We start from the raw sequence: 22,500 nt of genomic DNA, 5'->3' as shown, positions 1-22,500 counted from the left end.
TCTCATCGTGCATGCGTGGGTTTTATTTGGGTACTCCGGTTTCCTCACATATTCCAAAAACAGGCATGCTTGGTTAAGTGAAGTCTCTAAATTATCCCACCTCTCGCTCAAAGTCAGCTGGGATAGGATCCAGTTTACCTGCGACCCTAGTGAGGATAAGTGGTACGATGGATGGATGGATGGATGGGTACAGAGGATCCCCGGTTTACAACAGCATTCCATTCCTGAATTCGACAATTAGGACGCACTGTAGTTTGTCACTAACATACACTAATGCAGTAGTAAAATCATAATTACACTAAATATTTGTATGAAAAACGCTTCTTGGTCATTCATGTAAAATAATCAAATGACAAAACAATCATTACAGCGGTAACTCAGCATGCCACCTTGGGCCAACATATTCTTATGCCACTGCACAAACAGGTTCGTTGCGTACCGTTTGTAACCTTGAAAAGTCGTATGTCTGTACTGTGATAAACTCAGGACCTGAGAAACTGAGTCAGCTACAGAACATTTATCTTGTATAAGAAGTGTGATAAATGAGATGCTTTTCTAATTAATAATTTTAACATTATCATAATCTTACAAAAAATAATACAACAAGAAAAAAACAATAATCCTAGACATTGTTATAGTGCTTACATTGAAATACATAGCTTACTGTGTAGAAGTGGGCCAACATCCGGGCTAAACCACAACTTTTTCACAGACCAAAAATATCACCAAAAACCAGCACATTGAGATTGCAAAAAAGCCCTAAGAGGCAATGGAAGGAAAGAAAAATCAGCCTCTGTGCCAGCGCAACCCAATAGAAACAAACCTCACCAGAAGGGAAAAAACTTTGGAAGACGGTATTGACAAGCACACATGCCGCGTTGTTTAGTGCCGAATAATCTCACTTTAGTCACTGAGATTAGCCAGAATATTTAACAGGGTGTTTTGTTCAAACAGCTGCTGACTGTGATACATTAGACGTCCTTTCAGATCAAAACTGCATCATTCTTGTCAGTGGCACACAGTCCTGCTTTGCCGCCGATCATCTCCAAGCAGTGACTGTCATTTAAAGAGGATTATATCACATTTGCAGCCGACTGCCTGTCATCCTAGTTCCAGGTGGCAGCTGCAGGCAGGCCCTCAATGTAAGAAATCCTGCCCTCCATATGACCTTGAGGCAACAAGTCAGCTGTTCCAAACAGATTGACCACAGAGGACTATCCCAGATGGGTGCCACCATCTTAACTAGCCTCTCCCGCGGAATGTCAAGCCGCTATATGTTTCCAAACCCAGAAATATGAATATTGTAATCTTTGGTGGTTCTGTGGTGACATTCTGTGTTTAAAAAAAAAAAAAAAAAAAGACATTTTGTAGACATTTAAAGTCCTATGGTTGCTTTGTCGTGGCCCCCTTCGCTTTCACCAGAACTGGAAGAAAGTGCTGAGATTACAACTCGAACATGGCTGCCGTTAGATTTGTGACTGGATAAGAGAGCGAGTAGGCGTGTGTGTAGGAAGAACTTTCATCTTCAGCCTTCTGCCACAAAAGTTTGATTGAGTAGACAAACTACTTTTATAATTTTTCGTGTGGGTACGACCAACAGTAACTGTTCGTTGTCTCAATTAAAGTGATGCTACAATAAATATCATACATAATACAAACAGTATTTTGCCACAAAAATAAAAATAGATATTTTCTGACTTTTTTTGCCACGTTAAATCAAATCGTGAATATTTCTGCGAACAACAAAGGCCCCCTAAAAGGTTCCCTAAATCCCAACAAAGTTCCATAAATAAGTACATGAATAGGTGAATTTGCAAATGCCAAACTGTTAATATTCGGGGATCCTCTTTACAGTAGGTCGTTTTACAGACACTATGCAGATTATTATTTTTTTTTTTTTTTGTCCTGTTCGGCTGTTAGTTTTACTTTTATGCCTGAACAGTTTTACTGTGTCACAGTGGAATTTTTAAGATGCTGCTGTGGTTTCTTAGTATTATAATGGATATTTATTGAGAATCTGAGTCGATCAGTCGAACAGAACAAAGTTTCTAGAGGGTCATGAGAAAAGAAGACAAAAGACAAAGCACTTACTATAATCAAGATGAGAAAAGTAAATCATTATATAGTTGGAACAATGAAACATTAGATATGAGTGTTGTGTAGGCAGTAATGCTACACCCTGTGAGGGAAGGATAGGACAAGGGTTGTGAACCGGCTGTACAACTGAAGTGTGGTGGGATTGGCTATGTAAAATATGTATAATAATATGCAGATTTTTATATTTCTATTTTAAAGCAGTGGCATACATTTGGGTTCAAACAGGTTGCACCGCAGATGGCAGCTGCTTTGCTTGTTTTCACAAACCACTCAGACACACACAACAGATTGACACTCGAGAAGCAAAAAATACACAAACGAAGCCATTTGGTGAGGTTTGTTGCTTCTTAACGGCCTTATAAATGCGTCTCTGTCTGGCTCCATAAGAAGACAACCAAGGCTACATGCCACACTGAAATGGCATTCACTGAAGGGGAACTCAAGTGTATGTTTTCTACATTATATAGTCCATGCCAGCAAAATTATAAACCAATTTGGTTTTAGTTGTTTAACTAGACTCATAACTCCACCAGGAATCTGCTAATTATTTGCGTAGCTGAATAAAGATTTTCTGAGTCACTTGGTGATGACGCTGCAGACGAAGCCACAGTTAAAGAAGCAGCAATGACGTTATGAATGAACGTTTGAATAACTTCAAAGGGGTTTTAATGTGGATGTCTTAGATTCGTGCCAAACGAAAACAGTGATTCCGACTGACTTATTATCAGCCCATAGCGCGCCTTTCAATGCTACATGTTCAAAATGCTACATTTTAAACGGCGTTTGGCACAGCGTTTCCTCCCCGTGTCGCTCATTCAACTTACAAACGCAACACAATAAATCAAGCGAAACCGCTTCCAAAATGCCACATTTGAACGTGTGCTTGAAGAGGCAACTCCTTTTCCCCACGAAGCAGGAAACGTTCGCAAAAGTTAACGTTTAACGTAACCCAGCGACAACGCACGAGGGCACTGTTTTTTTTTTTTTGTTGCTGTTGCTAATTTGAGTTTTGTGCCACGCGTGTCCATGACGTACCTTAAACAATTGAGGTCAAATGAGTTGACGTTCTTGTTGGTTCCCTCGAAGGCAGAAGCGCGACCAAAAATCAGTCCAGTTCGGCGTTGAGTGTGTCGCTGCGGTGCCTGGTGTCTGTCAGCGCTGCCGGCGGCTTCCTCCTGACCCTCCCACCGCTCCCACACCCATTCCCACACCGGCTCCGCCACACTCTCCCTCTCTCGCGCACACACACCCTCACTTCAAGTCGCATAAATAACTCAGAGGTGTTGTGATAAGTTCTGCTGTGATGAAAAAATAAAACATGGCGATTTCGTCAGAACTTCCCCCCAAACCCTCGATGTAAATAGAAATGTGCCCACCCTCCATCTCTTTCACTAAAGGTAAGGGGCTAAAGCAGGAAATTCGGACAGAACCCATCCCACGGCGGCTAACGCGTGGATAACAGAAACCATTGAACGCGTGAGGGTTTATTTTTAAAGAACCCGGCGCCATGTCGTCATTGTTTAAAGTACAAACACTCGGCAGCCTTTTAAGTAGTGTTGTCCACAGTGCTGTACTGCTGTCCTCTGACGTTGCGTTCATCGACCCGGTCGTCATTACTGTGGAAGCGCCAAACTCGAATACCGTACACCAAAATTAGTATTTGGAGGTCAACTGAAATTCCCTACAAAATATGAATCTATATTCAAAACAAACAAGGAGGGAAAGTTGTAATGATAACTGTAAATTGAACTGATTGTGACAAAATAAATGGTCAAATTAAATTGACCAAGCAGATGCTAGCTGAACGACCAGCATGAAAATGACCAGTGGAGACAATTTTACTCTTCATTTTTGGGACATTATGTGCCTGTCATGCGTCTGGGTTTGTAGTGGTTTCTGTTGATACTTTGCTATGAAAATGAATGTTTATATGCAGTGGTGGGTAGTAACGAAATACACACTGTACGTCGTTACTACCATAGATTTATTTTTCAATGACTTTTGACTTTTACTCCCTACATTTGAAAACAGATACAGTTCAAGCCTGCCCGCTATTCACTAGGAATAGGGATTGAGCCCTGACGTGAATAGCAAAAATCTTGAGTAACTGACACCCCCCTCCAAAAGGCTGATATTGTATTGTAATGGCTTATAAATGCCACAAGATGGTGGCAAAGGACAACTTTTGTTTGACTGAAACTCCTCAACTCACTTCAACAGTACCTTGGCACCGAGATGCCACCACATGGCTGTTATTGTTTTGGCCTGAGCACAAAAACAACAATGAGGTGAGTTTGTAACAGAGAATAAGTTTTTATTTTAAAAAAAATAATAATAATCTGGGGTTTCACCTTATCTGTACTTTCTACTGCTTAATTTGTCAAAATAGGCTTGTTACTTTTTCCATACTGCGCAGATGACGACACAATGTAAAAAACAAAACAGAAGTAAAGTCAACCACGGTTGAGGTTTTGATTGATTGAGATCACGGGGTTTTATAAAACGGGGGAAATATAGAAAAGAGAAAAGAGATAGATGGATGATTAAATGAAAGGATAAAGAGCTACTGTTCTGAGCACACACGATCAGTGAAGGTGGAGGGTCTTCTTTTGGGCCCATTATCAATTATCAAAGGTGTACCACGGAGTTCTATACTTGGTCCAACACTTTTCAATATTTACATCAATCATATAACCCATGATATTGGTAACTCTCTTGCCCATTTGTATGCCAACAACAAAATTGATACTTCTAGCTCCTCTCTCCACACTGCCCTGTCTACGCTTCAGACAAGTTTTACTAGCACTCAAAATGCTCTTTCCAGTCTACAGTTACCACTGAACATAAGGAAAACTAAACATATGATCTTCAATAGAAACCTCCCTTAAATCAAACACCTCAGCAATATTCTGTCTCCTAATGGTTCTGCTGTTCAGTTCGTCACGTGCTTCAAATCAAATACTGTATTTTCACGACCATAAGGCGCACTTAAAAGTCTTAAATTTTCTCCAAAATGGACGGGGCGCCTTATAATGCGGTGCGCCTTATGTGTGCACCGGGTTCCAAAATCTATAAATGTTGTTGTGTGATGAGCGCTCCGCTTGACTGACTGGGACCATTTTCTGCCGACACGCTGCTTACATAGAGGAAAGGCGGACGTGACTGATTACAGCATGCGGACGTAAAGGGGGAAGGGTGAACGTGAAGGAGGATGCTAAAGGCATGCCCCCAGTAGGTATATAGCGCCGGTATGTGGATTGTGCAAAACAACATCAGTTTGGCTAAGGACCCCCGAAAATGGCACCTACGAAGAGACACGCTTACGAAGCGCAGTTTAAACTGCAAGCTGTCAGTTACGCAGAGGAACATGGGAATCGAGCAACCGCGAGAGAATTCAAGATCAACGAATCCATGGTACGCAAGTGGAGGAAGCAGGAAAACGAGCTTTGCCAAGTCAAGAAGACAAAGCTGAGTTTCCGCGGAAACAAAGCGAAGTGGCCCGATTTGGAAGACCAACTCGAGCAATGGATTAAGGATCAAAGAACAGCCGGGAGAAGCGTCTCTACAGTCACCATTCGACAGAGGGCAATAACGCTTGGAGAAGAAATGAAAATCTAACATTTTCAAGGAGGTCCGTCTTGGTGCTTATGTTTTATGAAAGGCCATCTATCCATCCGGGCAAGGACTACCGTAGCGCAGCAACTTCCAGCAGATTACAAGGAGAAGCTGGCCATCTTCCGCTCCTACTGCAGTAAAACAATTGCCGACAAACACATCCAGACCAACCACATTCGCTCACTTTCGACATCCCGGCTAACCACACTGTAGTGAAGAATGGGACCACCACGGTAGCGATACGTACAACGGGGCACGAGAAGTCGGCTTTTACTGTTGTGCTTGTTTGCCATGGTAATGGACAGAAACTGCCACCTATGGTGATTTTTAAGAGGAAGACGCTGCCTAAAGAAAGGTTTCCAGCCGAAGTCATCGTTAAGGCCAATCAAAAGGGCTGGATGGACGAGGAGAAAATGAGAGAGTGGCTGAGTGAGGTGTACGTAAAGAGACTGGATGTTTTTTTCCACGCGTCACCGTCCCTGTTGATCTGTGACTCCATGCGCGCCCATCTCACAGCCGCTGTGATAAAACAAGTGCAACTAAAACTGGGAGGCAGTGCCAAGCGAGTTACACCACCATATGTGAATGGATTGTGGATGATTGGGCTAAGGTATCTGCTTTGATTGTTGTCCGAGCTTTCGCGAAAGCCGGCATCATTGCTGAACAGCCCCCCGGCAACGAGATTGATTCTGACAATGACTAGAGGGAACCTGGCGTGTTTGTTGGAGAACTTGCCCAGCTGTTCATTTCGGATACAGAGGATGAGTTGGATGGATTTGTGGATGAGGATTGATCAAAAAATAACGTGCGTGCTGTATTTAGTCACATGCATAAAGACGCATGAGGTCCAGTGCATCTTTGAGGTTGGCTGTGTTGCATACACTATATTTTTAATTTTTTCTGATTGCACTTCTCATCCATATCTAACAAGTGTTGTTGTATGCTTCTTCAACAATGTAGTTTAATGAAATGGAAGACTCTAAATTGCCCGTAGGTGTGAATGTGAGTGCGAATGGTTGTTTGTTTCTATGTGCCCTGCGATTGGCTGGCAACCAGTTCAGGGTGTAACCCGCCTCCTGCCCGTTGATAGCTGGGATAGGCTCCAGCACTCCCGCGACCCTTGTGAGGATAAGCGGCTCAGAAAATGGATGGATGGATAACGTGAGTACATTGTTAAATACTTCAATAAAGTACAACCGAACACAGTTTTGCTCGCGCTGCCTTTTTTTAAAAATGTTTTAGCGTGCATGCATGCTACCGTATGTTTTAAGATAGCATATGTTTTACCATGCCTGCGCCCAATAATACGGTGCGCCTTATGTATGTGTTAAGTGCAGAAATAGACCCCGTAACTGAGACTGCTTTTTAATACAGTGCGTCCTATGGTTGTGAAAATACAGTACATAGGAATCTGGCTCGACACTTACATTTGAAACTCACATCAATACACTTCTCTCAAAAAAGCAAAAAAAAATAAGCTAATTAGGCTCTCTCTACTGAAATAAATCCTTACTAACATGTTCCGCTAAATTGCTTCTTGTTAAAATGACTTTCCTCCCAATCCTATAGATTACGGAGATGTATTGAGAAACTCTCAATAAGCAATAGACCATACACCACGCTCCCATCCGCTTTGTCACCGGTGAACCCTTTAACACACACCAGTGTGAACTATACTTGCTGGTTAACTGGCCTTCCCTTCACTCATGCAGAAAAATTCACTGGTCCATGTTTATCTATAAAACGGCCATTGGAGCAAGACCCCTAGAGTATATCTTCGCTCTTTGCTCACCATGCATACCACCACTCGCACTCTCCATTCCAGTAGTTTTATTAACCTCTTCGTTCCCAAAGTCTGGACTACTTTTGGTTGATCGTCTTTTCAATTTTCTGCCCTAAATGACTGGAAAGCTCTACAACAAATAATGAAACTCGCCTCATTGCCATGTCAGTCGGGGACCTGGCAGTCATAGTAACAGAGGGGGAGGTGGGTCTCACTTACTTGCATGGCGGTGCTCCTGAGGCCAGGAACCCCGGGCTGGATGATTGCTTGGTGTTGGGCCCTCGATTGATTGGGTGGGGTCCTCAGCCGCCGCGGTGCGACCACAGCAATTACAGGACACTTCTGTCAGTCTTTGTGCATGTAAAATGGTATCAATTCACTTGCGCGTATTCACAGACACACACCCGTAGGACTCTTTCACTGGGTGTGGGGGTCACGCACATACTTACAAATCGCGTGTGTATCCCCTCACTTATACTCTCGTCCTGTAGACTTTTATAATTCATGCCACCGCACTTGTTGTACAGTCGGGTTCACGACCCTTGTCCTGCATGCTTCTTCTCCTGTCCTTGTCCTGTTCTATCTTGTCCTGTACTTCCCTCACAGGGTGTAGCACTACAGCCCTATGCAACACTCATATTTAATGTTTCATTGTTGTAGATAATGTAATGATTTACTTCTCTCATCCTGTTTACAATTAGCGCTTTGTCTTTTGTCTTTGTTTCTCTCTTTTTTCGAGAAACTTTGTTCTGTTCGACTGATCAAGTCTGATTCTCAATAAACCTCAATTATAATACCACCCCGAAGCTTAAAAACTCCACTGTGACACAGTAAAACTGTTCCGACGTGAAAGGGATACAGATTTTCCATTCTGCTTGACCGAACAGCCGAACAGGACAAAAAAGAAAGAGAGAAAAAAAAAAGGGAGCCTCTCCTTAGTGCAAGACACATGAAAGCCTGCATAGAGTTTGCTAAAAAAAAAAACACCTGAGGGACTCCAAGATGGTGAGAAATAAGATTCTCTGGTCTGATGAGACCAAAATATAACTTTTTGGCCTTAATTCTAAGTGGTATGTGTGGAGAAAACCAGGCACTGCTCGTCACCTGTCCAATACAGTCCAACAGTGAAGCACGGTGGTGGCAGCATCATGCTACGGGGATGTTTTTCAGCTGTAGAGGCAGGACGACTGGTTGAAATCGAAGGAAAGATGAATGCGGCCAAGTACAGTGATATCCCGGACGAAAACCTTCTCCAGAGTGCTCAGGACCTCAGATTTGGCCGAAGGTTCACCTTCCAACAAGACAATGACCCTAAGCACACAGCTAAAATAACGAAGGAGTGGCTTCAGAACAACTCCGTGACTGTTCTTGAATGGCCCAGCCAGAGCCCTGACTTAAACCCAATTGAGCATCTCTGGAGAGACCTGAAAACGGCTGCCCACCAACGTTCACCATCCAACCTGACAGAACTGGAGAGGATCTGCGAGGAGGAATGGCAGATGATTCCCAAATCCAGGTGTGAAAAACTTGTTGCATCATTTCCAAAAAGACTCATGGCTGTAGTCGCTGAAAAGGGTGTTTTTTCTAAATACTGAGCAAAGGGTCTGAATACTTATGGCTTTGTCATATTTCAGTTTTTCTTTTTGAATTAATCTGCAAAAATTTAAACAATTCTGTCTTTTTCTGTCAATACGGAGTGCTGTGTGTAGATTAATGAGGAAAAAATGTACTTCAATTATTTTAGCAAATGGGTGCAATATAGTCACTGATGGTGTAGCGGTACACTCGCCTGACTTTGGTGCGGGCAGCGTGGGTTCAGTTCCCACTCAGTGACGGTGTGAATGTGAGTGCGAATGGTTATCCGTGTCTACATGTGCCCTGCAACTGACTGGCGACCAGTTCAGGGTGTTGTCTGGCTCACGCCCGAAGTCAGCTGGGATAGGCTCCAGCGCCCCGCGACCTTAACCAGGATAAGCGGTGTTGAAAAAAATGAATGGTGCAATATAACAAAGAGTGAAAAATTTAACGGGGTCTGAATACTTTCCGTAGCCACTGTATGCCTACAGTATAATGTAGCCAGTGTCCAGCCCTGCCCTGAGAAGGTGACCTCAGTTGTCAGCTGGTAATCAATCAATACCATTGCTGGACTGTAATACACTGTCATTGCCAGAGGGAGGAGTGATTGATTCAGCATGAAACAACGGGATCTCTCTGGCACACACGCACGAGCGAGCGAGAGCGCGCACGCACGCACACACACACACACACACACACACACATACACACACACACACACACACACACACACACACACACGGTGTATGACCCGAGAGGAATGTAGAGAGACAAATCAGGCAATGTACTGGAATTTCTTTGTCGTTTCCTCCCATCTGAGCTCCAGTACATTCCATACCTCCCCAACTGTCTCTAAATAGCTCAAGTGAGTCCACTTCAACAACCATACATTCCTACACTGTACATTCAAAATTAATCTTACCTCAGGGGCAGTGATTTTTAAAAGCCCACTCCCATCATTCCTGAGATAATGTCAACGCCTTTTTTTTTTTTGTCTTCCCAAATGTGCCAAGAGCATACCGTATTTACATTACTTTCTTTATTGAAGCCAAAATGTATGGGAGTGTTGTATCTGTCATTTCACTCCTGCATGGAAATTGTATGATGAAATTCTGGAAAATGCCTTGAGTCTGGAAACTCCTTCTGTCAACCTGACATAGAGTAACATAACATTTTCATGCTCTGCTGTCAGAAACGATGCCTTCCTGCGTATTGGTTAATGCTTAACATGTTTGGCGGTTGTTGTGACTTTTGGCTTGTCCCATCATGAATCGATCGCCTCAGTGAGTCACTCGCATGAGCTTGGGACCATTTAAATGCCAGATGCCTTTGCTGCCACAACCTACCCAATTTCTAACCGGGCTTGGGGCCAGCAGTTGCTGTGTGTTGGGGGCACTAATCAGAAATTGAACCCACGAAATCTGAGTGAAAGGCACTACCATGTACAGTAGCACTTCACTACCAGTGCAGGCCTCAGGCAGCATAAGCTGTTTGATGACACAGAGGCTGACACATGTATGTGCTCTTATGAATATGCGGGGGAGGCTAGAGTACCTGGGGGGCACGGAATCAATTTCCAGTCAGTGCCAAATTATAATTGCCCTATGATTGACCAGTAGCGATTAATTCAGGATGTACCCCACCTCTCACTTCATCTGGGAGTCATCTGGAAGAGGCTCCATCTAACCCCCAACCCTGAACAGCATAAGCAGCACAGAAAATACAGTAGATCGATGGATGGATGCTTTTTACCCCACCCAGTTCTTCAGTTTTGTGCCTACACTGTTCCTCACATTTTGACTAGTCATAAAAAGCACTCTCGGCAGTTACTGATGTTTAGTTTCTTTCAGCCAGAATCCATTAAAAGGGCCTATCGCCAATATGTGTAGTTTTTCCTTCTGTCACATGGAAAATGTTCTCATTTAAAAGCAATGCAATACAATTTGGCTCATTGCATTTGGGTGTAGCAGTTTATACTGTATGTGCTTCTATAATAATAGCTTCTGATGAAGAACGGGTAGTTAGGAGCACAATTGCTTTAATAATTTACTTATTTTATATACGGTAGCAAATGTATCTGTATTTTAACCTGCGAAATTACACCTTTATTGTCACTCATCCCAATTTTCCAAGCTTGTCGGCAGTTGGCAGTTACGGCAAAGTACAGACGAGCAGCGCTGTTGTTTAACTTGTAGTAGTTAGTTAACTCTTTAAATCACATGCTGGAAGTATCTGCCTCACGCTGCAAGTATTTCCCTATGAACTCAGTGTAAACTTCGCCTTGTCAGCCTTCATTTGCCCCCACTTTGCTGCACAAAAGTGAGTGGAATGGAGGACGAGAGGAAAGCTCTGACACGAGAGCTGGCCTCAAATCTGACCGCGGTGTGTGAACTGACCTTGCAGTTGTGGCAGTAGTCTTCCACATTTTTCCCAGGAGAAAGGATGATTTCCCCTGTCGGGATGAGCTGGATCCTGAGTTCCATCATTGCTCCCTGTCGTCTGTGCGTCTTGTCTCCCGATGCTTGATCTGTGTTGCCGAAGTGTCCTCCACTAGGAAAATAATAATTCCCAGACTCAAATTTCCAAATCCACAACTCAAGAAGAGATGCTATCAGAGGAGCATCCCAGGAGATGGCTGAAAAACAGAAATGGAGATGTCAAGTGGAGTGTCAACTCACCGCATAACAAGAGTAAAAACATTTTATTCCAATTAGAAGCTTAAGTCGGCTAGAAATCAGTGTCTGTAAAGTGTGAGTGTAAATGCAGAGATTTGGAGATGGCATGTTACCTTCTGCAGAGTTGAGAGCCGCACTGAGGCCAGCTTCCCTTTGCAGGCAGACAGAGAGGATGTGAGCACTCTGCGAGCGTAGGGAGGATGTGGAGCTCGGCCTGGCTCAAGATGAATGTCACATGCAGAGGATGTGAGTCTTACGGGGCTTTGGGTGTGTATGGGAAGATACGTTTATGCATTGAAGAGATACGTTTAAGACACTGCTAGAATTGGGCTTTAAAGGCGGCAGGAAAAAATATGAGCCCAGAATACCAGGGAACGGAGTTCATCCTATTTCCTCTTGGCTCCTTTTGGATAATTTATGGCACCGCTGACAAACACACACACACACACACACACACAAAACTGGTCTTAAAAAAGGGTTTCCTCCTGGAACTAGTATCCTGTCCTAGACATTCCCAGTACCCGCCCAGTAGATTGAGTATGTGTTCCTTGACGCGTGCGTCTGTGTGTGTATGAGTCGGAACCGACTAACGCGTCCTTTTGGACATGCGAGCCAGAAGCACGTTTGCACCAAACACTTTGTAAAAACAAATAAAGGACTTGTGCTCTCATAGCAGTGTATTTCGTGAGCCTGACAATATGTCTCACGAGGGCCTTGACACGAAAACACCCACTGACATGCACATACAGTATCAGCGATATGAGAGTTGCTCCGGGGGTGTGGGGCGGAGAGAGTTCTATAGCAAAGCAAAGCATAGCAAATTTATTTATATAGCGCATTTCATACACTAGGGAACTCAATGTGCTTTACATGATTAAAAACATTTAAAAACAAAGAGAAAAACAGTTAAAACAGACATTTAAACAGCGTACAGTGCAAGAAATATAATTTAAAAGTGGAAATGCTCTAAAAAGCATGGGAAAAAAGACGAGTTTCCAACCTGGACTTAAAAACATGCACACTTGGGGCTGATGCCACTTCAGTTGGCGACTTACTCCATTTGTGTGCAGCATAATAGCTAAATGGTGCTTCCCCATGTTTGCTTTGGACCAGAAGAAGAACTTTAAAATCTATTCTAAAGCCAGCTGGGAGCCAGTTTAAGGCCTTTAGAATTGGAGTAATATGCTCTGACCTCTTTGTTCTGGTCAAAACCTGAGGTGCAACATTCTGAATTAACTGCAGCTGTTTAATGTTCTTTTTAGGGAGTCCAGTCAGAAGACACTTAAAATAGGCAAGTCTACTTGAGATAAAAGCATGGATGAGCTTGAATTAAAGCCATTCAAGATTCAAACGGCAGCTGTACACAGTCACCGCTAGAAATAAATGAAATATTTTGCAATTATAATAGCAGCTTATACGCATCTTCAAACGACCCAAAGCAAAAAGAAATTGAAACTTTTATTAATGATCTAAACACTCCTCAATTAAATACAGAAATTAAAGACAGAATTACATAATGCATTAGAAGACATGCAATCAGGACGAGCGCCTGGCGCGGACGGAATTTCCGTCAAATTCATTAAACATTTCTGGCCAATACTGTTTTTCAGAACAGTCAAGGAGATAAAAGATAAAGGTCAAATTAGTAGCCATATGAACACAGCTTCAATTAAATTACTACTAAAATCAGGCAAAGACCCCACTCTCCCGGCTAATTGTCGGCCCTTATCACTGATTAATGTAGATATCAAGATTATTTCCAAATCCCTTGCAACAAGACTTGAAAAGGTACTCCCGCCGATAATCCACTACGACCAGACAGGTTTCATTTAAGGTAGAAGTTCCACAAATAATGTCAGAGGTCTATTAAATTTAATAAGCACGTCACAGCGTAAAAATCTAAAAGCAATCATCATGTCACTTGAAGCAGAGAAAGCGTTCGATAAAGTTGTCCTGCATGCTTCCCCTCCCGTCCCTTTATGGAACTCGGATCCACCCAACCGCCAGGGACATCACTAGCCCCACCGAAGCGCCCACACTGGCCCCCAGGAGGAGGCCGTCACAGCCCTCTTCATGGTAGTGTCTGACAACAGCAGAGGGAGGTACGGAGGTCTCGAGGGTCTCTTTTGTGGCACTTTGCGTGGAGGATGTGAAAGTGACTCTTTTCTATCCCTGGAATGTTCATCATGAGACTCAGATACCAAATATTCCAATGTACCTGCTCTTTTGAACTGATACTTTGTGAAGTTTCAAGTGCACAATTTCTATTTCCAGATGTGGAAATGTGTTATGCAACTGCAAATCACACTATGCTGCATGCTGTTGGTGAGGGGAAATAACATTTACAGACATCCTTCGACCTCTGACCCTGACGAGAGGCATTCCTGACAGCCTGGCATCAACAGGAAACCTGTGGCCTTGACACACACAGCCACGGGAATTGTCTCTTGCTCTCTCTCTCTCGCTCTCTCACGCGCACGCGCACGTTGCTCTGCCTTGAAGCAGACGTGTGTCACTTCCCAGATCTATTTTTAAATCGTGGTTACTCGACTGCCAAGAAAAACAAACTCGTTGCTCAAGAGAGTGAAAGTAAATGGAAGTGAATTGAATATTTCCAATATAATCCAACTGAAAGTACACGTTGCATACATATCAATTGTCAGATAATTCATAATCATCTCAGCTAGACTAAATAGGACATGTTAATGGATGCTTTTTGCTCTTTTTAAGTTTGCGATAAGAATACTATACAGTGGCAAATATGGATTGTCCCACATGATCCAGCAGGAGGGGCTGTTTTACCCCCCCCCAAATATCCATCCATCTATCTATTTTCTGAGCCGCTTCTCCTCACTAGGGTCGCGGGCGTGCTGGAGCCTATCCCAGCTGTCATCGGGCAGGAGGCGGGTTACACCCTGAACTGGTTGCCAGCCAATCGCAGGGCACATAGAAACAAACAACCATTCGCACTCACAGTCATACCTACGGGCAATTTAGAATCTCCAAATAATGCATGTTTTTGGGATGTGGGAGGAAACCGGAGTGCCCGGAGAAAACCCACGCAGGCGGGACCAGGGATTGAACCCGGGTCCTCAGAACTGTGAGGCTGACGCTCTAACCAGTCGGCCACCGTGCCGCCTAAAGCAAATTTCTTTTTACAAATATGATATACATAAACACGAACAAAGCCATAATCGGTCCTATAATGGTATTTTTTTGTTTTTTTTGTTTACCTTGTCTTTCTCAGCATAATCTTGAGAAGTTTACCACTCTGATTCCGTCTTCGGTGTCAACCCCATAAGAAGCCTCTCACCTGGCTGTCAGACCTCTCCCAGGATCGTCCATCACACTGCTGTTCCCTGTCAAGCCGGCCTGCCATCAACTGGTGGAGGTCCGAATATACGACATTTTAATTACCTGATCAGTCATTGTTAACCCTTACATACTGCTGCACATTTTGATTGGGGCAAAGAATATCCTCATAATAATTCAAATTGGCAACTACAAATCTTTTCCAATTGTAGTAGCCTGTCTGACATTACAATTGATATCCTTAATCAATGTTTCAGAGTAAGGGGTAAGTGTTTTTTCTTTCGTTTGTTTTACACCACAAAATATTTGTGTTTAATATTTCATATGAATGATCATTCTTATGCTGTTTTACTCAACTGTTTCAAGATTCCCCCATGACCCTTCAAACACCGACAGCAGCATGTTTCTGTGGGAACCTGTTCAAATGTAATGGTGAAATAGACAGTTATTAGGACAGTTTCAAGCCTGTGTCATAAAAAATACACATTTATGATGTACAGTTTCAAGATTTCCACCATTTAGTAGCTTCTGTGCAAAAGAAATGCATTTTAGAATATTTTCACAAAATTCATTTAATTTCAGGGCAAAATAAATATTTGATATTTTTCATTGCTGTCAAAAGCAAATTTGACAAGTAGTATGTTAGGGTTAAGCATTGGGTTCCTTGGAAGGCCCTATACATTAGGTTATTATTAATTATTATGATCATCATCATCATCAACTTTGTTACAATGGGATGATGAAATGATGATTTGGAAGGCAGGTAAGGTTGGTGGTGATCCAGTGCTTTCTGTTCTGTACATTTGCAGTCCTTGTAACCTGATGCCACAGGCAGACTCAGCTCTTTGGGCGGAGCTGGGTGGAGAAAATCTCACAAATGTCACCTGAAAATAACCTTGGCTATTTATATTGACTGTACAGTATATGCAGGAGAGGAAGTTCGTATTATTTCACTCACGTTTTGTTTCTTTGGTCAGATACTTGACAACACTTGTAAAGTATGCTGAAAGAATTTCCACAGGAAGTTGAGGGAGGTCCGACGACGGCAATTAGATAACTTTAAAGCCACAATAACCGCCTCCGGAGTGAAATGAATGCAATGTTGTGGTACTTAATGTTACGGCCTACTAAAGCACACTCACCACCAGAATGGTTTTAGACCGACTATCCAGCCAAGATGAGGTGAACCTTGCTGCCATCTTCAGGTTTCATGTTACAACCATTCATTCATTTTCCCGTACCCTTTAGTCTCACTAGGGTCGCAGACGTGCTTCTGTACAAACCCCTTGAAAAAATATTTTTCAAAGGGGAGGTAAAAATAAACAACTGAGATAATGTGGTTGCACAAGTGGATACCCTCATAAATGGGGGTGTTGCTCTTGCTAAATGGCAGTGCACACCTGCCACCCTTTAAAGTGCCTCTGATGAAACCCCAGTCTAGAAGGCTTTTCCTGACATTTTTGTAGTCACATCTGAAGCACAAACCATCACACAGAGCGCATCCATCATTTCTGCAGATTTTGTTTTAAGCAATACAACCGTCAGGATGTTAAAAGGGTGTGTGGCTTAAACTGGCTTGGGAAAGAGTGACCTAACACCAAGCCGGATACAAAGAAAAACATTTTCCAAACTGCCATTCCATGAGGTAACAAGAAGACATTGTTCTCTTTAATTTAGATTGTTTAATGTTAATTCCATGCTTTGTTTCAGTAAGAACAATACAGATTCCGTCTGTGGCTCCAGTCAGATATCCAGTAGTACAAATCAGCTCCAAGTTACACGATGCAGCAAAACTAAAGCAGCAAAATAACCTGCAGTCAAAGATGCTCAGAACCAAAAGAAGCTTTAGTAAAAAGTTGGGGAAAGCTGCCTAAAAGAACACTTGCAAGCGCTAACAACCATCATTTTTTTGGGCCGTCTACGAAGGAGTGGGGCCAAACTGATACTTGTCTTTTTTTGTACCCCTAATTTAAACGAGTGATAATGCAACCTTCAGGCGTATGTGCACTGTTACAGTATTGAGCACAATGTACAGTCCAAAGACCTTACATTAAACAGAAGAGGGGGGGGGGGGGGAAACTACGGTGTAGAAGTACTTCTTTGCCCCACTTGGATATCGCAAATGTTGCCAACGTCCTCTCAAAAACTAACAAAATAAAGACACGCAGTTCTCCAAAGTGTGCCCATTAAAAAGTTACATTGAGTCACTAAAAACAAAGATAAAATCACTCCCATTAACTAATAGTCAACATTTTCAGTAATAAAAGTTAATTTCTGTAATTACATTAAGAAAGATTCTCAATACATCCAGCAACTGATAAAAATATTGAGGAAAAGAATAAAAGAAACAAAGCAAAAGGTAACAAAACTGCTTGTACCAGGACCAAAAAAAACAAACCAAAACAAATTTAAAAAAAAAAAGGGGGGGGGGGGTTCCTCTTTGTCTCTCAAACATTATATTTCCTGACTGAATGAAGTGGTATCTTCTGCAATGGTGTAAGGACTAATATATTTTAAAAAAGACAGAAAACCAAGTTTATCAACTCCAGGACCCTGTTGGGTCCTGGAATAGCAGAGGCTGAAGAGTGGGAAGGGAAAAGAGGCGGAAGAGAAAAGAGGGTGGGACAAACAAGGAAGTCAAGGAGTGTGAGGTGGGTGGGTGGGATGGGTTTTTTTGGGGTCACAAGTTGTGGCTGTTAGTGGCAACGTCTTCTTCTCTAAGTCTGTGCGTCATCCTCCACATCTTGCAGTGCCTCTGTGGTCTGTTCTTCTCCTGCAACGCAACACACCAAAGTAATGTCAGCAACAAACACTAACGGGTAACACCTTCAGATCACTAAGCCATTAAAATCCAACAACAACATAATAAAGTGAAATTGCCAAAGTCAAACGCTACACACAACCGTTTTCTGCCATCTGCAACACAGGTTTGGTTGAGCAGACAGCTTGTCTGATGTTTTCATGGCGTGTTTACGACAGACAGTAACCGTTCATTATAGTTTTAAGCTATCGTGTGTTTTGCCATGCCTGCGTCCAATAATACGGTGCGGTATAATACGGTGCGCCTTATGTATGTGTTAAATACAGAAATAGACCCCGTAACAGAGACTCCGCCTTTTAATACGGTGCGCCTTATGGTCGTGAAAATACGGTAATTGAAAGCTTTTTTTTTCTCCACGTCCCACGACAGCAATTTCAATAATGTATTTTTTAGTAAGTTATGTTTCTAAACTACACAGGTTGTGCTTCAAGAGAAGTAGGGACAATGACAACCACACAAGATCCCATTCACCGCCACCAAAGAATAAAATCCATGTGGATCAAACTTCGCTAGATTTTATAAGCAAGGTAATAAAACCTGGACTGTTGAGAAAACAGTAGAGGAGGAGAATTTGGAGGGAAAAATGGGAGGCCCATTTGGTTCATGCATTTTTGCCCGATGTAAATTCTGTACAGTTATACTTGTAAATGATTTTTTTCTGTCAAAAGTACTTTTTCAGTGTTGTTTTATGTTGAGATGTTTGAGATTTTCACTAAAGAAAAAAAATATTGGTGTCAATGTTCTGCTTGATGTGTCTGCTTTCACAAAAAGGCTGTTTGCTTAGTTGTTTTCCTCCAGAAGCAGATTTGCCTGAAATGAGCCTATATTTGACTGCTGATTACTAAAGAACGGTGTAAGCTAGAGACAAACATATTTTTATTCTGATGAAAGAAGAGGCTCATCTTTCTTTTGGTGGTTTTGGTGTTTACATAGTCACAGTACACAATATTCTGTAGGGCTTGAAAAATGAGTGAAATTGCCTGGCAGTCTAGGGGTTCCCTGCTCAGGAAACGGCTGGCAGTGAATGAGTTAACTATCCATAACTAAAATGCACACGACGACTAACTACAATATCGAAAAAAAGGCGAAATATTTATAAACGGAGCCGTCTGGGGCAATGACATCACGTGACGTGTTGCACGTTTTCGCACGTGTACCCAAGCAGCCACCGGCGCAAACACAATGGACACGGACGACTCTGACGAGGGATTGGCATACTTAGACTAGAAATACAGTCGCTACTTCGAGTTTCTCTAAAGTGGACAATACTAAGGTGTGTTGTACACTATGCGCACACACGCACACACACACACACACACACACACACACACACACACACACACACTTGCCTTCATGGACCCCCACACAATCGGCAGGGTTGATACAGTCTGTGTCTCTGGCTGGCTAACTGTCTAGCTATCTATATCCATCAGTTAAGAGTCTTTAAAGAAGTGTACTGAGAATGGTGTGCTTGTTTAGATTTAGGTGGCTATTTGCCAAGTCAAGTCTGCTCTAAGTTGCTCATTTAATGTGGCTTGAACTACACATTTATTCATGTTGATGAAATAATTCTGTAACTTGTGTGGCGTACATTACCAAGTAATGGGTACAGTTAAGCTACTGCTTTTTTGTACTGTGGATATGTGATATTCCTGCCACTTGACAGCTGCTGAAAGTAACTAAAAAGTTACTTTTTTCTAAAGGTAGTTACTTTTGAAATCAAGTAATCAGTAAAGTAGCTAAGTTACTTTTTCAAGGTAACTGTGGCAACACTGCTTGAAAGAGGCCACAAGGGTAGCCTCTAACGTTAGGCACCGACTGGAAATCTGCCATATGCTTGTCATTTGTGATTAAAAATGTTTCAGTGAGTTTATATTAAAATGTGTTTACTTCAGTGATTGACTCGACGTATATTTGAGAGTTAGGCGACATTCAGCAAGGTTCTCATGAGTAAGTACTAATTAGAATGTAATATTAGAACGTTAACTTCTGCTTATACTTGTATGAGTTAATGTTACATAAAACTGTTAACACATGGCTTTATTGATGAAAACAGTTTGGCCTCTGGCACAAATTATTCAAAATACTTTGGAAATAATTAGTGGCGAAGTAATTTATCGGTTTAGCCCTTTTCAGAACATTGGCCGGATTTTTCCCGCTTAAACGCTTATAGAAAGTTAATTTCTCATAAAACAGTAAATACTATTAAGTGTTAAGAGTCGTGCAGAATGATGTTCTTGCATGGTTTGTCCACTACATGGAGCGCTGCCTCCATTCAATCAAGGAGTGAGCTACAGGCAATTACAGGAGTGGGCTGAGCGGGGTTTTCCAAAAGGTTAAGTTTGTCAACGTGAAATAAATAATGACTCAAAAGGTCTCTCATTTCAGTCCTACTCTATGCCACGTGCTTCAGTGCATGCTTTTCATTTGTTGCATTGCCAATGATGTACCCTAGCGGAAGTTACTGCTTGTCCATTTCTTAGCAATTCCATCAATGTAGTTATGCCAATCTTGCATAGCGTTAGCTAACAACTTAAAAGCCAGTCAGTTAACTGCAGAAATAACGCAAGTGTCTGAAATATTTGACAGAGAATGACCATTCATCACTGCAGCTGCGTTTAAAGTGTAATATAAACGCAGAGGGGAGGGGGTTTATTCAGTGCAGACCAGCAAAGTTAAAATTATTAACATTACTGCACATGTCTTCTACAACTGTCATGATGTCATGTCGTTCTTAGTTTATGCCTTTTTTGCTTTTTAACATATCACACTTAAATAAAAACATTTAAAACGTTAAGGCCAATGTTCACGACTCAACCATACTGGACAAAAAAGGCGAGCGTCCCAACGAGAAAACCACTGCTGACAAAAACACAGTCTTGTGTAATTTTTGCCAAGTGATCAAGACTTTTGGAGAAATATTCTTTGGACTGATGAGGCAAAAGTTGGAACTTTTTTGGAACCATTACATCTTACATGAAAATAATGGCATTTGATTTAAAACAAAAAACAAAAACCATTATGCCAACAGTTCAACATGGTGGTTTGCAGCGTAATGGTGGACTTGGGTGTGATTAATGAAAATGGTTGTCTACCCCAAAATCCTGCAGGTGATTGTCCGACAATTAGCTCGAGCCCTCAAGCGCAAGTGCTCTTGGGCTATGCCGCAGGACAACAAGAAACATTGCCTGTGTACTATGCCTCATTCAAAAGAGCTCTCAGAAGACCCATGATTATGAACGGCTGTCTGGAAAAGGTTACAAAAATATTTCTAAAATTCTTGATGTTCATCACTCCATGGTTAGACAAATTGTCTGTAAATGGAGAAAGATTAGCACTGTTGCTTTTCTTCCAAGGAGTGGCAACCTTTACCATACGTAAAACAAATCGAGAATGGGGATCATGGGAGAGCGAGGAGGAAGCTGTTGCAGTCTAAAAAAAAAAACATTGCTGCACGTTTTAAGTTCGCCAAAGAGGACTGACGTTCCACAGCACTACAGGCAAAATATTTTGTCGACACATAAAACCAAAGTTGAATTGTTTAGGAGGAACACACAACACCATGTGTGGAGGAAAATTAGCAGAACACACCAACAACTAAACCTTATCCCAACTGTGAAGCATGGTGGAGCATCATGGAATGGTTGTCCTTTGCTACCTCAAGGCCTGGACAGTTTGCCATCATCAATTGAAAAATTTACCTCACAAGTTTATCAAAATATTTTGTAGAAGAACTTGAGCCCATCTGTCCAACAGTTGAAGCTCAAATAAGGATGAGTGTTGCAACAGAACAATGACCCAAAACACAGAAGCAAATCAACAACAAAATGTCTTCAGAAGAGTGTTCTGGGGTGGCCCAGTCCAACTCCTAACCTCAACCCGATTGAGATGCTGTGGCATGCCCGCAAGAAAGTTAATAACTTCAGACATCCAAGGAATTTTGCTGAACTGCAACAGTTTTGTAAAGAAGAAATGGTCCAAAATTCACCCTGATCATTATGCACATTTGAACTGAAACTACAAGTAACGCTTCGTTGCAGTTATTGCTGCCAAAAGAGGCTCAAACCAAAGAAAATTATACTAATAATCACTTTTCCTCCCTGTCCTCTGAATGTTTACATTATGCGCTATAAAAATATGAAAAAAATAATTGTGTGCTACTAGTTGAAGCCGTGATCTTGTGATTTAGATGACAGACTACATTTTATTACCAATTTCTGCAGAAATGTCAAGTGCCACCAGACCGACCAAAAAAATGTAAATTTGACACATCACAGAAAAGTCTTTTTAACAAGCTGGACAATGAATGAATGGATTAAAAAAAGTTGCAAAGTATGTGAAATCAGGCTTCAAAATGGTCAAGAATGGTGACATTCTTTCAGCTTCCAGACGAGCTAAATTCTCTCAAAATCCCACCTCCCTGGCACATTCAGCTGTCAATCAAAGACACGCCTTCTTTCACGTCTCCTAATGCTAGGCTTACACCTAACGATTTTCACAGTCACAGACCTAAAAACTGAAAGTCAGAAGGAAATGTTAAGAGTTTTGCTGGAGTCACAGCACGCTCCCGTCATTTTGATCCTTTAGTATAAAATAGTAATTTTAGCTGATCAGTCTTTTCC

The 22,500-nt window shown here is 42.1% G+C and overlaps 2 protein-coding genes across 3 annotated transcripts in view; both read right to left on the bottom strand.

Annotated features, from left to right (window-relative positions):
• LOC133404688 (unconventional myosin-Ic-like) overlaps positions 1–11,943 on the bottom strand; it is an 86,088-nt gene extending 74,145 nt beyond the window's left edge. Inside the window, exons 1-2 of one of the 2 annotated variants that reach the window (XM_061680780.1) lie at positions 11,859–11,943; positions 11,467–11,705 (exon numbers count right to left, since the gene is read on the bottom strand). In XM_061680780.1, the coding sequence (XP_061536764.1) occupies positions 11,467–11,556 (90 nt within the window). In that variant the 5' untranslated portion in view covers positions 11,557–11,705; positions 11,859–11,943. Of the gene's footprint in view, positions 1–3,132; positions 3,316–11,466; positions 11,706–11,858 lie in introns of those variants that run through there. The other variant, XM_061680782.1, reaches the window with a different exon arrangement.
• A 4,773-nt stretch (positions 11,944–16,716) lies between these two features.
• The window catches only part of ywhae1 (tyrosine 3-monooxygenase/tryptophan 5-monooxygenase activation protein, epsilon polypeptide 1), a 20,397-nt gene continuing 14,613 nt past the window's right edge, over positions 16,717–22,500 (bottom strand). Inside the window, exon 6 of the mRNA XM_061681473.1 lies at positions 16,717–17,830. Within this exon, the coding sequence (XP_061537457.1) occupies positions 17,775–17,830 (56 nt within the window). The 3' untranslated portion in view covers positions 16,717–17,774. The remainder of the gene's footprint in view (positions 17,831–22,500) is intronic.

Source organism: Phycodurus eques, chromosome 7, assembly GCF_024500275.1.
Source record: "Phycodurus eques isolate BA_2022a chromosome 7, UOR_Pequ_1.1, whole genome shotgun sequence".
Lineage (NCBI taxonomy): Eukaryota > Metazoa > Chordata > Actinopteri > Syngnathiformes > Syngnathidae > Phycodurus > Phycodurus eques.
This window is presented reverse-complemented; position numbering and strand designations above follow the sequence as displayed.